We start from the raw sequence: 15,298 nt of genomic DNA on the forward strand, positions 1-15,298 counted from the left end.
CAGAGATTTGGGTCGCTGAGCTTTGAAGTAGGCAATCCGGGAAGAGGAGGTCCCAATCCGCAGTGCAGAACACCCGATCAAGCTTGACAAGAGTATGGGGCTTCTCTTTCATTGGACCAGGTGAATTTCCGACCAAGCAACGGAATTTCTTGCAATTCCATATCATTCACAAATTGCCTGAAACGACCCATCATGGCACGGTTGATATTGGTGTTGTTTTTGTCCTCCGATGAGTAGATCATATTGAAATCACTTGTAATTGACCACGGACCTTGACAAAGTGCTCGAATATCCCTCAGCTCCCGAAGGAAATGAGCTGGCCGCGTCCTCTTGTGGACTATAGACCCCAGTAAACCACCACCCCGTGGCATCATCAACGGAGAATTGAACTGATACAAAGTATGAGTCAATTCTCGACAAAATACATTGACAGACAGCACCCTTCCAAGCAATGAGGATTCCACCTCATTGCTTTTAGAACAGCATGTGCAAGTGATAATAAAAAAAGTATCACTTGCACATGCTGTAATAATAGACAGTTTCCTTTTAGAACAGCATGTGCAAGTGATAATAAAAAAGTATCACTTGCACATGCTGTAATAATAGACAGTTTCCTTTTAGAACAGCACAAGCTTCAAATATTTATACAAGTATAGATCACAAGTCAAAAATTGAAGCAACCGGTAACTATATGCAGAATATATACAGCAGCAACCTCACACAAAAAAAAAAGCACCTAGTATCTTAGAAATCTATCCACATGGTTTACACTCCAAGTCATCTGAACAGACACAGTTGCTTGATGTTGAAAATTCAAATTAATAATCCTTGAAGCGGAAACGTTTCGTAATCTCATTAATTTTTATCATATATTTGGATTTGAAAGATGTTAGAATGCAGAATGAATTTTATAGTCGACTTCTTGGACAATCCAACGGTCCAAGAGTCGTCTTCAAGCTCTAGCCACCTCTTTTTCAATACTGACGCTATTCTTCTTCCTCCCCCTCAGTCTTCCTCCAGCGCTTGCCCTTGCCCCACCCACCTCCTCCCGTCTTCAGTAGCGTCCTCCCCCTCCCCCCCTCCCCCCCCCCCAGCTAGTCACTCTGATTTGCCTCCCTCACTACTGGCACCACCCACCCTTGTCCTCCACCACCCGAGGCTGGTGGAGTCCCTGCTGCCAAGCCGGTGCCCAATACTGACACTATTCTTCTTCCTCCCCCTCAGTCTTCCTCCAGCGCTTGCCCCCGCCCCACCCACCTCCTCCCGTCTTCAGTAGCGTCCTCCCGCTCCCTCTCCCCCCCCCCCCAGGCTAGTCACTCTGATTTGCCTCCCTCACTACTGGCACCACCCACCCGCGGTCCTCCGCCACCCGAGGCCAGTGGCATCCCTGCCGCCAAGCTGGTGCCTCCCAAGGATCCTTCTAAGCCTGGAACCAATGGAAACCACCCGATCCCTGACCCCTGAATCCCCAAAACCTAAACCCCACACCATTGAAGCAGACATGACTTTAAGAAGACTGAAATTCAGTAGTCTGAAGAAGTGAAGGGTAGGAAAACAGATACAGATATGGCATTCTATTCTTTTCTGCATATGCAAATTTGTAGGTAAGCTACTGTAGAGCACCAATCTATCATAAGAGGCAAATACAGGACCCCGAATTTCAGAATTTCAACCATGAATAATAATGCATGTTTGGTTTTCTTTGCCCACCCCTGCCTACACTTGCTAGAATGCTTGTGGGCAAGGAAATCCTTGCTAGTGGAGGAGAGTCAATTTGGCTCTCCCTCAAAAGCAAGTAAATCCTAGCTTGCTCTTGGGTATGCATTGTTGCTGATCACACAAAAATGTCCCTAAAATATGATAACCAAAACCTTAGGCATGTCATTACAAAACACTAAAATGGCATATCAACAGTGCTTTTTATAGACTCATTATGACATCACAAAATAGCACACAAATACATACTCATGGTAGCGGTGGGGTGTCCATTCAAAAGATACATATCAAACATCAAAAGTAAGAATGCAGCCATATCTTTTAGGCAATTATTACCTAGCTGGAGCGAAGAAAGTTGATAGCTAAAATCATCAATGGTTGGTGGTGTGGTTGGTGAAATTCCTACAAAGTGGAGAACGATCCACTGTCCCAATATGTCTTGAATCATTGGAAACAACTTCAATTTGATTCTAGCAACATCGCTTTGCAACAAGGAGACCTGATTTGGGAATTATTATTATCAAAGAAACGAATTAAAAAATATTTACCATTTAAGAATTAACTGTATCAACGAAGACTCGTTAGTCTACACTTTTACAACCTATAGGAAAAGAGGTAAAAGATAAAAGTGGAAGTGACCATTTGAATATATTATTTTGCACATGAAAGTAACATTTGTAGCCTGCAGGCCAAGCGTCCTGAGGATTCTACAATGAAGCTATGCTGAAACGACATGTAAATAGAAAATATTCACCAACACATTCTTAATGCATAACGATAAATGGGACGTGAAGTGAACTAAATGGTATGTGCATAAGATTGATTCAGCAATCAAAATCAATAGTTATATGTCTATCCAGATGATGCGAAGATCACAAATAGCAATCCAACATCCTGGTAACTGGTATTTGCCTAAGTTCTCGAAAGTTCTGACCAACTAGTGCAAGTTATAGTTGAAGCAAGCATGCTTGGAAGAGGAAGGGAAGTTGAAGTTGCGGTGTATAGCAGACAGAAATATCAAAAGTCAAAAGGTTTAGCATACCTGCCCACCAACACCAACCAGATAACTGAGGAACAGAAAAAGATCAAAAGCACACTCGAACATTGTTCTTGCAACCTGTGAAGTAGCCTGTACCAGTAACACAGAATTTACATTACAAACTCTCTTTGTTTCATACTTTTGTATGGTGATGTTTGTGTTCAAACACTTCATAAACTTCTCGATCACATCAAATACTGTCGACCAGGATGTGGATCTTGATTGCAACTTATGAAGAGATAGTAACATCTCAACAGAAAACTTCCTTTGACTTTTGTGGGCTGCCTGCCTTCTTTCTACATAAGCATCGGTTCCAAGTAATGTAATGAGGGATGAGGAAGGTTGAGGACTAAAACCAGTCTCTAGCATCTTTATTATTTGCGAAGCAATTTCGTCAGATGATATAACAGAACTTATTAGGGACTCGTAATATATTGCAGTGGAAGATCTCCCCAGCAGGTGGTGTATATGGCCCATGCACCTAAGAACTTCATCAAGGAGTTCAAAGTCAGATATATCATCCAATAAGCTCATTTCAAGACCATCAAAATTGCGCAATTCATCAGAGGAACCTGAAATGTTAGGGTACTTATATTACCGAATTGCTCCCAACTGATAATCTGAAAATTTATTGTTTAATGCTAGGACAAAAACAAACCATAAATAAGCAGCTCCGCACTCTCCAAACAACGGAACATAGAAAATGAACCCTTTCTAATTAAACCAAACACGTCACGGTTAGTATCAAGAAGCAACCCATATGGCCTATTGTTCCAACACCAGCTGTGGAGATATCGTGCAGAGAATTTTTTCCAGTGATAAGCGGTAGCACTTGCTGTCTGTGACCTTCCCTGACACCAAAAGAAGTATTGAAATTCAGACATACAATGAAATTAGAAATTAGGATGCCTAAAAGTACATAAAAGAAACAACAGAAAACAAAGGAAGAGTACCTCTTGTTCTATAATGGATAATATCTCTTTTCGTAGCCCATTAGCTGTAAGTGACTGGAACTCAGAATCTGACATAAACCTTTTGTGCTCTAATAAGATTTCACGTAGGGCAGAACAGTGGTTCACTCCCGGTTGAAGTAGCCTCCGCAGGAACATGGATGAAATAAAATTAAAAGCCTGCTCCTAGAGATACCAAAGAGGTCTAACATAGTTAAAGGACACTGAAGATTCTATGGGAAAAAATGGAGTTAATATGCATAGAAGAGTTCTAAAATACTAAAGAACATAGTCTACAGAAGTAGAGCAAATATTATCTGAATAATACATTCACACTAGAAAGTCATTGGTTTATCATTGTCAGCCTAGAATGGGATAATCTAGGCATTTCAGTTGAAAAGACAAGTTCCAAACATGCTGATGAAAGGATAAATTGTCACATGAGTTCATTTGTCTTGGCTCCATAGTTTTTAACCAGATTTCCATATTACGCAAATAATAATTTGAAAATATAATAATTAATAAAGCGGAAAAATGAAAGGGTTAATGAGTAATTTGGTCCTTCCAACTTTGCTCACTGGCTCACTGTGGTCATCCGAGTTCTTTCAAAATGCAAGTCACATTCCGCAACTTACACACTTGGCTCGTGTCGCATGACAAATAGCACATGACGTGGATGTTGAATATGATTTCTTTAAATTTAGTTTAGTCACCCAACCTGAACAGATGAAAATGCCCTTCTCGTTCCAACTAGCTCCAGTACAAATTCCAACTTCGATGAAATCAGCAAAATTGGTAGTGGTACAAGTCACTCATATCTTACCTACCATTCCCCAGTACAACGGCTGAGGTTGAGGAAGCTTCTTAGGCATGCCAGTAGCCTTGACCTGGGTTCCTCAAGTGGGTGGTCAACCAACCCACCAGCTTAGAAACTAAGGAGGTTGGAGGTGAGGACAATGAGCAGGACTAGGGAGTTTGCGATGCTATCACCAAGCTGCAACTCGCTCATGGAGGTGGGCTATAACGCTGAGCATGAGCAATATAGTAGCTGTGGACGAGCAAGGTGATGGTTGCATCAACAACTAAAAAGCATGTGGGCATAGATCGGAATGAGGGAGAAAGAGGATCGGAGCGAGATAAGGAGGGGAGCATTTTTTGTCATCTCACATAGGGTAAGTCAATGAAGCTTAAAGAAATCCTTATCGACATCCATGCCACATGCTACTTGTGGTGCCACATCATCACAGGGATTAATTTGAGCCAAATGTGTAGATTGAGAGATCAAACTGGCCCTTTTGAAACTTATAAGAGCAAAGTGAGCCAACAGGAAAGGTGGATCAAATTGGTCACTAATTCCAAAGAAACAATAAACCTATGGAAAATACCATGAACATGTTATTCTAAAGAGAAATATTGGACACTTGAGCACAAGTATAGTGCTTAAGAATCTCTTGAGTTTCTGTGACAAAGTTTATGATAATTAAACATGCATCAACAACAACAAAGCCTTTGTCTCAAGCAAGTTGGGGTATGCTAGAGATGAAACCCACAAGATCCAACTAAAACGATGATGAGAAAACAATAATGATAATAAAGTTACTAGTAATAGTAAAAAGTAAAAGTAATAACAGTATAAGAAGACTGATGCATAAGTTATGGTTATGGCATGTAGATTGCTAACTTTCACGCGCTTCTATCCGTAGATAGTTCTTTGGGGATATTCCATTCATTCAAATCTATCTTTACAAACTCCTCCCATGTTAGGTTTGGTCGACCCCTGCCTTTCTTCACATTATCAGCGCGTCTCAGTATCCCGCTATGCACAGGTGATTCTAGAGGCCTCCGTTGGATAACGGATGCTGGACAAGCTTCTCTTCAATTGACGCTACCCCTACCTTATCACGTATATCATTATTTCGGATCCGATCCTTTCTTGTATGGCCACAAATCCATCGCAACATACACATCTCTGCTACACTTAACTGTTGGATATGTCGCATTTTAGTTGGCCCACATTCGGCACCATACAACATCACGGGTCGAATCGTCGTCTTATAGAACTTACCTTTCAGCTTTTGCGGCACCCTCTTGTCACAGAGGATGCTAGAAGATTGGCGCTATTTCATCCATCCAGCTTTGATTCTATAACTAGCATCTTCATCGATAACACCATCCCTCTGTAGCATCGATCCCAAATAACGAAAGGTATCCTTCTTGGGAACCACCTCTCCACCGAGACTAACATCTTCCTCATGCCTAATATCACCAAAATCACACTTTATATACTCGTTTTTTTTTTTTTAGAATATGCAAATAGCACGGTGGTAAAGACATCCAGGTGTGAGGCTACAAACTAGGGGTCAAACCCTAGTTCTCGCAAAAAAAAGGCCTTTCATTGTGTGTTTCCCGTAGTCATAGCGCGGTCACTCAGCGATAGCGTGCGGGTTGTAGCCAGCTTTCAAGGTCTTTTCTCGACTTTAATGCAATGCATTCGGGATGTCTCTCCCCTTGGGTCGAGTGTTTTTGTACTCGGTTTTGATCCTACTAAGTCTAAAATCTTTCGATTCTAAAGTAGTAAGCTCATAACTAAACATACATCAGTAGATCAATCGATTTAATGGACAAGACAATAAGAAACCTAACAACAATGCAAAGTAGCAAGCTCATAATTCAAGTTGAACATAAGTCATGATCATCAATGAGAAAATCAGCACAGAACCATATCCGTGTTTTCCAGATGAAATTAGAATTATGAACATGCATAAGGAAATTACAGTTACCTTGATGGAATAGAACATTGAATCAGCTGTCCAGACCAAATCATCCAATGCATCATCAGAACTTTGAAACAATTGCTCACTGATAGCATCTTCTTGTAGCACATAAGAACAAATTTTCTCACTGCAATCAATTTACATTGTAAGTAAATACTTGGATGCTTTATTGAATTTACCTGATATTATTTAGTTTCTGTTACACGTGCACTTCTGAAAATTCGCCAAGAATTTGTGGAAGTAGGATATGTTATCGCATGCAAGCTTACATATTAGTGTGCAGAAAGTTGATAATATGTGTAATAGAACAGAAAAGACTAATCAAGACATACATATATCTGTAATTGTATATGTTAGTTTCCATGTCATTTGTACATTTGATAATATAAGTTTATATATTGATCAAGGTCAATCGAATAAGAGATGCGTAGCTCAAAGTTCGTGACACAAATTATGAACAAACTACCACTTGTTGAAGGACTGCAATGGAACAGGGTAACAACAATAAGGTAAAGCAGACTTACGTATCAAAATCATACTGTAATATTTCGTAGAGCATCGATCCAAATTCTTTAAGTATCCAAAGCTTGCCCGTGCCTATTTTCAAGTCAACAAGCTTTCCCTGAGTGAAAAGGCATTATCCATCAGCAGGTTGACAATAATTGCTATCTATGAGCTGCAAACAAGAGAGGTCAACTACAATACGTTGCCACGAGGCACGCAACACTTATTTCTACCTATGATGGGGAAAAGATATCTTGGTAAAATATAAGAAATAATAATGCAGCAATAGTATCTTCTAGGAACATGAATACAAATATTTGAAACTCCAGAGTACCCATGATTGGCAAGTATTAAGATAAGTTTCCAGCATATTTTATCTGATTCATTTATAATTAATGAAGTAGATGATGTATCGCAAAAATAAAGTTTACCAATGCCAATGCCAACAAACAAAATAAAACAATAGGTCCTGCAGGAATGATCAGCGATTCCTTGATAAGATATGAAATGCTGACTGTTGCCTCATCGTTCTCTCTTTTTATTTTCTTGGAGGGAGTTTGGTAGTGTGCACAACTGCACATCATGATCGTTTAGTTTCCTATTGGCAGTCAGTAAAAAATGAGGCAGGATATCCTTCAAACGTGATGGTAAACAGCTGCATGAGGAGGATAATGCGCTCTATGTACGGAAATACTTCAAAATCACAATGCAGGCATACCAAATAATAGGTGTATCAACCATGGTGATGCTTTCGTTTACCTCCAGCAAAGGTATGGTAGAAATTGAAGGTTCAGGAGAGAACAAGAACTTTTCCCCAGCAGAAAAACTGAAGCCATACAGAGCAACATGCTCACAATCTTGAACCTTTACAATGTCACAATGCTAACCAGTCAGCTAACTCCAGCAATAATGATGAGAGAAAATAACAGTTTCCATCACATTATGTCATTATACAATGAGGAACAATAAGCAAAATAGATTTCATGAATGATTAGCATGATCACGAGCAAAGCATAGATCACCAGATCCAACATTTAAACCAAAGGTAATGACCCAGTTTCCCTTAGGAGGTCGCATCTAGCAATAGAACACTGATATGTGGAGTATTAACAATCTGCAGCTTGAATCTACAGCAACTGATTACCAAAAGAATAACATAATAGGGAAACAGCATAAATAAACACTATCGCAAGGAGAAGACCAAATTATTATCAGCACCTACAAATCCTGGTTATATAATCCACAGACAGTAAATATCACTATTTTCTTACACTGAAATGAAAATCATGTTTCACCAGGGAGTCACCAACAACAACAACAACAACAAAGCCTTTCAGTCCCAAACAAGTTGGGGTAGGCTAGAGATGAAACCCATAAGATCTTGCAAGTCTAGTCATGGCTCTGGCACGTGGATAGCTAACTTCCACGCACCCCTGTCCATGGCTAGTTCTTTGGTGATATTCCAGTCTTTTAGATCCCTCTTTACAGACTCCTCCCATGTCAAGTTTGGTCTACCTCGACCTCTCTTGACATTATCCGCACGTTTTATTCTTCCGCTATGTACAGGCGCTTCTGAGGGCCTGCGTTGTATATGCCCAAACCATCTCAAACGATGTTGGACAAGCTTCTCTTCAATTGGTGCTACACCAACTCTATCACGTATGTCATCATTCCGAACCCGATCCTTTTTTGTGTGGCCACACATCCATCTCAGCATGCGCATCTCCGCTACACTCAACCGTTGGACATGTTGCCTTTTAGTTGGCCAACATTCTGCGCCATACAACATCGCATGTCTAATTGCCGACCTATAGAACCTGCCTTTTAGCTTCTGTGGTACTCTCTTGTCGCAGAGGACGCCAGAAGCTTGGCGCCACTTCATCCATCCGGCTTTGATTCGATGGCTCACATCTTCATCGATTTCACCATCCTTCTGCAGCATCGACCCCAAATATCGAAAGGTATCCTTCTGAGGTATCACCTGCCCTAGGGAGTCACCAATTCACTAAAAATAATGTGTACTTCTTGTTACGACAAAATAACTCCACCTTAATACTCTCCCACCACTTGATGAATTTCAGCATTTCAAGCCCCAACCATGGCAATCGGCATAATTGAAGCTACAATTGCCATCACCAATCTGTACAACACCTCTTGCTCAATGACATTAACAAAGTCTGACCCCCTCTTTTATATCGATCACATTAAGATCAAATGGTTTGCCAATGAGTAGTCCCATGATGTAAGGAAACACTAGCAAGGCACAGCTTACTATCAGCTTGGAGGTATTCTGGGTGCATTGTGGATATATCAGATACCTTTCAACTCACACTACACCTAGAAGGCTAGAACATTCAATTGCAATTTCCAAACAGTGTAGTCACCTAGTTAGTTCTACAACCTTAGGTTCTGTTCTCATGTTGTATATGTCTCAAACGGAAAGGTATAGCAGAAAATTCGTGAATTAAGCAAGTAAATCACTGGTGAGGCAACATTCTCGACATACCACAGTGCCTTGATGCAGAACCGCCAGAGATATCAGCTCTTGATCATCATCAGCCTCACCAACCCATAGCCTAGATGGATGGCCTGAAGATAAAGAGAAAAGTGTTAACAGAAATGCACTACTCAAGAACAAGAAAATATACAGTGATGTTTACGACCAAAGCTTAATGTTTGAGGTTGCCAAAGAAATAAAAGATAGAATTGCACAAGCAGCTGCAATATTGTGACACATCGACAAAGCACACCTACACTAAAAGTTTATTCACGAAAGTTATGCACCTCAAATTGCTCCATCAAACCCTTTCCTTGACTCTTAGAAGGAACTATTGCAAACAAATCAAGCCCACATGTTAGTTACTATTTTCCCTTCATTCCCCTCACTGTACCTAATTTCCAATTTTAAAGTAATGACGTCGAGCTCACTGAAACAAGAACGCACAGATAAAGCTACCGTCATCCCACCACCAAAAGTTACCACTTGTCCAGCAAACTAGGATAGACATGGGATCAGCAGGTTACAGCTAAGATGCAGCTTGAGCAGATTGGCTGCAATGCTGGAAGCAGAATTGACTGAAGGTTGTAAATTGTAGCTTACACAAGTGTCAATGGCATTGCATGTATTGTAACTCGAGCAACGCTACTTACAAGGAACCATAACACGTTCAGAGAAGAACATCAGGTAGCAAGTAAAAACAATACTGAAATTACCTTCAACATCATTCAAGTGAACATTGTAATTGAGAAGTTTTGTGTGACTAGAAATATCCCATATGCGCAAATTTCCATCCAAATGAAGAACAAATAGAATGTTCCTTTCATTTACAACAGTTGCCACTATATCCTGCACAGGTCCCACGGCCTTTGTTCTGCAAAACAATGTAAACAAATGTTACTCGAGTAGGTAAAAACAAAAAATATGTAACATGCCATGTAGATCAACAAAAGAAGCTTGACAATATACTAGAACTTAATTCATCAAAAAAGAATATACTGCCCTGAGACTTGCAACAGTAAATTAAACTGTCAATAGTCTACCAGTGTATGAACATCGCAAATGTTGTTCCTACTTCCTGGACTATGGTAGTTTCTGAGAAGAGCTATTTAGAAGTGGCAACGGCTGATGGCCAACCAGACAACCATGAAAATGGTCTATGGTCTAGGAATAAGTACCTCGACATGAGAGTCCATAAACGCCCGATCCCAGCATCATCTCGCAGCTCATTTGAGAAACCTACAGTAGAAGACATGATAACTTTCAGAAAATCTTAGGGGGGAGCTTCAGAAGGTCCCGAGTCCAATCATCTGGAACTCATTACATATTGATAATTACTTTACAACAGTGAGATTGCTGCAGTGAATTGACAGTAGAGGACTTGCCTGGTGAGTTTGGAGCTAACTTTCCAAGACTGTAACAACAGATTGACCCATCTTGCCGCCCAATCACTAGACATCCTGGCTTCACTATTACAGCTGTAACCTTCGCACTCTGTGCATGAGTTTGGAGATTAAACTCAACTATATCATCTTGATGCAGTATTGATCCAGAGACATAGGAAAACGGGCTGCGTAAGTGGCACAAGAGAGCAACTCCAGAAACAGTAAGCACATATAGCAGATATACAAGCTCGCCTTGCCTGCCGCCCTGCATTACCACGGAAGTGATCACTCTAGTCTCTACTCTCTAAGGTTCCATAAAGTAACTAGTCATTAGAATCTACATAAGATATCATGGATGAGCCAACCTCACGTTTACATAAATAAGCAAATGGACACAGCGCCTCCTGAAAGACCAACCGCAGTGCAGAGTTCGGGAACTCCTTGGAAGCACAAAGTTCGATCACCTCTAGCACATTTTGGTGTTCCTCATGAAGCCTCCTGTAAGACAGAAACAATCTTCTTCCTTTAGAAAACTTAGATCAACAACATGTTCCTGATCTTTTACAAAGCATATATATATTGTAAATCTGGATATGGGTAGTTCGGGAAAAAAACGCTTATCTTATGGTCGTTGGGCCAGCGGTGGCACAGTGACCGCACAGCAAGCAAGCAACATGCATGCAGCAAGGCAGTAGCAAGACCAGAAGCATCTGATCACGTCCAGCGGCTTCATTGTCTTCTATTTAGTTGTTATCTCATCCAGTTAGCGGTCTTGCTCAGACCATGTTAAGGACCGATTCGTGGAGCGGCCATCTATGAAAAAAGTACAACCACAAGTCTGGTATGGGACGGGTCTAACCGAGTAATTCGCAACTCTCTTAGCATTGTGGAGGTCATTTGTTGGTACCGGAATGAAAAGGTGTACTTTCTGAAACCGTAAGACGCAAGAGAGGCTTCTGGGGAGAAGGGTGTACTCCATTTATGTACGGTGGTGAAACCTCAGCGGATAGACACGTGCTGAGAGAGGCGTTGAAAAGTCTTTGCAGTGAATTTCTAGCGCACACCTCGGAAGTGTGTAAGAGTCATCCATCGACCAATGGGTACTTGGCAAAATAGGAAAACACATCTTGTGGGTAAAGTGTACGACCTCTGCAGAGTGAAAACTGATATATTAACCGTGCTCACGATCATGAGCGGCATGGACTCCTCATATGATTAGTCTGGTGGTTCTCGGGTTGGTTTTGAGTTGGATCTAGTGGATCACAGTGGTGAGAACTGTGATTCAAGTTAGCTTTGTTTAAAAGTGATTGGAACCTCGGTTGTGGAGTAAGGTGGTCGGAACCTTGGCTCATGTCTTAAAAGAATCATTCACGTAGAAATATGTTGCTTTTATAATCGTTTTATTACTAAAATGGCATTTATACAAACAAACCCCTGAGTTAAGCCTATCTTGACTTTTGGCCCCATATCATATCTTTCCCGTACTTACTGAGTATTCCATATACTCATGCTTGCTCTCTCTCCCATAATCTTGTTGCTGCTCAGAATGCGAAAACTACGAGAATTTCCTAGAAGATGGAGCCGAGTTCTAGGCGAGCGACTTTTCGGTCAATTGCCTGTGGAGTTGGGCGTCGTGCCAAGTTTTTTTTCCGTTGTTTTTTAATTTTTTTTTAGACCCTTTGGATCATTGATGTAATAAAGTAACATTGTAATAATAGATATTGTGTCTGCTACTCACTTATGACGTCACTACGTATATGTAACTTGACCCTGGCATATATGTAGTTTACATTCGGTTTGGCCTTAAAACTGGGTGTGACAGTAGCCAATTCAGAAGCGGGACCTTCACTGCGTTCTGTGAAGAATTTGGCATCAAAACCTGTTTCGCCTCAGTAGCTCACTCACAAAGTAACGATCAATTTGAACGTGCTAATAGTATAGTCTTGTAAGGCATCAAAATTCGGGTCTTCGACAGGCTAATGGCTTACTCGAAACGCTGGGTGAAAGAACTCCCCTCAGTACTATGAGTCATTCGTACTTCGACTAACAGGGCTACCGGTGAAACTCCATTCTTCTTAGTTTATGGAGCTGAAGCAATGCTCCCGACTGAGTTGCAGTTTGGATCACCGCGAGTGATAAGTTATTCGGAAGAAGGGCAAGAGCAGTTACGAGCGAATGACGTCAATTTACTTGAGGAGCATCGCGATCGAGCATCTATTCAAGCGGCTAAGTATCAACAAGTGTTGCGTAGGTATCATAGGCAAAAGATTCAGCCCAGGAAACTCACTACTAGGGATCTTGTTCTACGAAAAGTGCAGAAACGGGTTAGACGTCATAAGTTATCACCCAAGTGGGAAGAACGCTATATAGTGGTCGAAGTTACCCGACCTAGATCAGTGCAACTATCTACTCCAAACGGTGAGATACTCGAGCACTCATAGAATATCGACTAACTCCAAAAGTTTTATTCATAGAAAAGGTAAATTACAAGTAAGTCAATTGCATTTGATTCGATTAACTACTCGATTACATTTTGTTTTCGTCTAACCTGCGTGGCTAGTGCAAAGTTGACAGAAAGTATTCGTCTTGCAAACAGTGCAGGTCCTACTCCCTCTTGGATGAGTTGAGGAACATTCTATACTCATCCCTTGGACGACGCAGGCCAACGTAAGGGCCAGGGAGAGTGGTTGAGGCGAAGACCCTGCTGGAGCTACTGACTGGCGCTGACGATGCCGAGTGGCCCTCCGCAAGGCGCGAAGGCGATCTAGCGGTTGTCGACGAAGAAGACGATCGCACTTTCTCTACCACCAGAGGTTCGGAGGCTCCATCGTCGAAGACCTTGTCGGCGACCTGGTTGATGATCTCATCAAGATCATCACCATCTCCATCTCCCTCCTGCGCGGCTCATGTCGTCGACTCCTGTCTCGCTCCTTCTGCGACATCGGCATCAAGGAAACGCCGAAGGTGGAGGGTGAAGGGTCGGTAACCTCCGACGGACATTCTGTTCTTTCTCCTCTTAGGTCTTTCAATCGATTCCTCCTCGTCGGAAAAAACAATGATGACTCACAGAGGAACCATGGACAGGGGCTTGGGTGAGAAATCATATCTCTTCACTTTCTGGACCGAGCTTAGGAGACAACGGTGGAGTAAAAGCTATGGCTTCAAGCTCTACAAGTTCTATTAGGCGTGTAGGGAGAAAGGAAGGAAACGGGGTGAAAAACCAACGTCTCAGTTTTCTCTCTATTTATATTTATGGAAACAGGTCGCACTGTACACATGGAGCTGTCAAGATCCGATATCGCTGGGTGTGAGAGTAAAGCCGCCTCAGTCACGCAGCACATCTAGCGGAAGTCGAGGCGTCGCTGAGACATTATGACTTGTCCAATCTCTACAAAAAGCGATGCGCAGTTATTATTGCACGTCAAATCAAAGGTTGTAGTGAAAACGAGTACGAGCGGGAGTGGGTTTTTAATGCTCACCTACCCGGCTGTTCGAGTACACTCGATGACCATAACATAATCTTAACCACCCGCTAGGGTGGCTGCTATTATCGAGTACGTGATCGAGAAACGAAAGTCGATGTTTATGCTCTACTCTCCACTCGATCCAACTATCGAGTGGAGAGTCGGGGGCTACATCATATTTTTTTCGGTGTTTTTTGCTTCACTTTCTGTTTTTTTGTTATCATACCAACCTGAGAGCTGGAAGCTACATCTTATAATGTCAGTGCTTGTGCTCCATTTTCTACTCGAATTCAGTCGTAGAGCTAAGGGATAGGAGCCACGTCAAGTATATTTTGGTGCATATCCTCTACTCTCTACTTTGATTATCACATCAAATAGAGAATCGGAGGCTACATCGCATATTTTCGATGCTACGGCTTTACTCTTTACTCGATCCAGTCATCGAGTAGGTAGTCGATGGCTACAACACCATACGCTTTTAATAACACGGGTATGTTTATTTCTACTTTTAGATCGAGTAATCTTCTCCTCGGCCATAGAGTCGGGGGCTACATAATAATATCATATTTTTTGTAAATTTTGTATATATCTTTTGCAAAAGTTTATCTGGTTTTGCAACGACTGCTTTGGATAAGAGCCAATAGAGGCATATGTTAGGTTGATAATGGACAACTACACCTAATAAAACATAACGGTACAAGAGATTGTCAGACATCTCGCACCTAACGGCTAAAAAAAGTTCTGAAGTTCTAGTCGATCTCATGTGTGTCCTCTGTCGAGTTCATGTTTGTACACTGGTTAAGCACGCAAGTCAGTGAAAGTTTGCAAAAGGCCATTATGTTTTCTGTTTCTAGTTTTAGACAAACTCTTTTTCTTATTATTGTGGTTATCTCGAGTGGTTACTCGAGAGCCATGCATCTAACAATGTCTAGTTAGGTTTTCATATATTAACGAATGCACAGTCATTTA

At 41.4% G+C, this 15,298-nt stretch overlaps 1 protein-coding gene across 2 annotated transcripts in view; it reads right to left on the minus strand.

The window, feature by feature from the left end:
- LOC133922680 (nuclear pore complex protein NUP160-like) overlaps nucleotides 1-15,298 on the minus strand; it is a 29,090-nt gene that overhangs the window by 10,116 nt on the left and 3,676 nt on the right. For both annotated transcript variants that reach the window (XM_062368109.1, XM_062368108.1), the window contains exons 2-13: nucleotides 11,231-11,363; nucleotides 10,866-11,130; nucleotides 10,659-10,719; nucleotides 10,197-10,354; nucleotides 9,490-9,572; nucleotides 7,743-7,847; nucleotides 7,004-7,101; nucleotides 6,486-6,606; nucleotides 3,709-3,891; nucleotides 3,414-3,606; nucleotides 2,759-3,327; nucleotides 2,053-2,215 (exon numbers count right to left, since the gene is read on the minus strand). In XM_062368109.1, coding sequence (XP_062224093.1) covers nucleotides 2,053-2,215; nucleotides 2,759-3,327; nucleotides 3,414-3,606; nucleotides 3,709-3,891; nucleotides 6,486-6,606; nucleotides 7,004-7,101; nucleotides 7,743-7,847; nucleotides 9,490-9,572; nucleotides 10,197-10,354; nucleotides 10,659-10,719; nucleotides 10,866-11,130; nucleotides 11,231-11,363 — 2,132 coding nt within the window. The remainder of the gene's footprint in view (nucleotides 1-2,052; nucleotides 2,216-2,758; nucleotides 3,328-3,413; nucleotides 3,607-3,708; nucleotides 3,892-6,485; nucleotides 6,607-7,003; nucleotides 7,102-7,742; nucleotides 7,848-9,489; nucleotides 9,573-10,196; nucleotides 10,355-10,658; nucleotides 10,720-10,865; nucleotides 11,131-11,230; nucleotides 11,364-15,298) is intronic.

Source organism: Phragmites australis, chromosome 6, assembly GCF_958298935.1.
Source record: "Phragmites australis chromosome 6, lpPhrAust1.1, whole genome shotgun sequence".
In the NCBI taxonomy this organism is placed as follows: Eukaryota; Viridiplantae; Streptophyta; class Magnoliopsida; order Poales; family Poaceae; genus Phragmites; species Phragmites australis.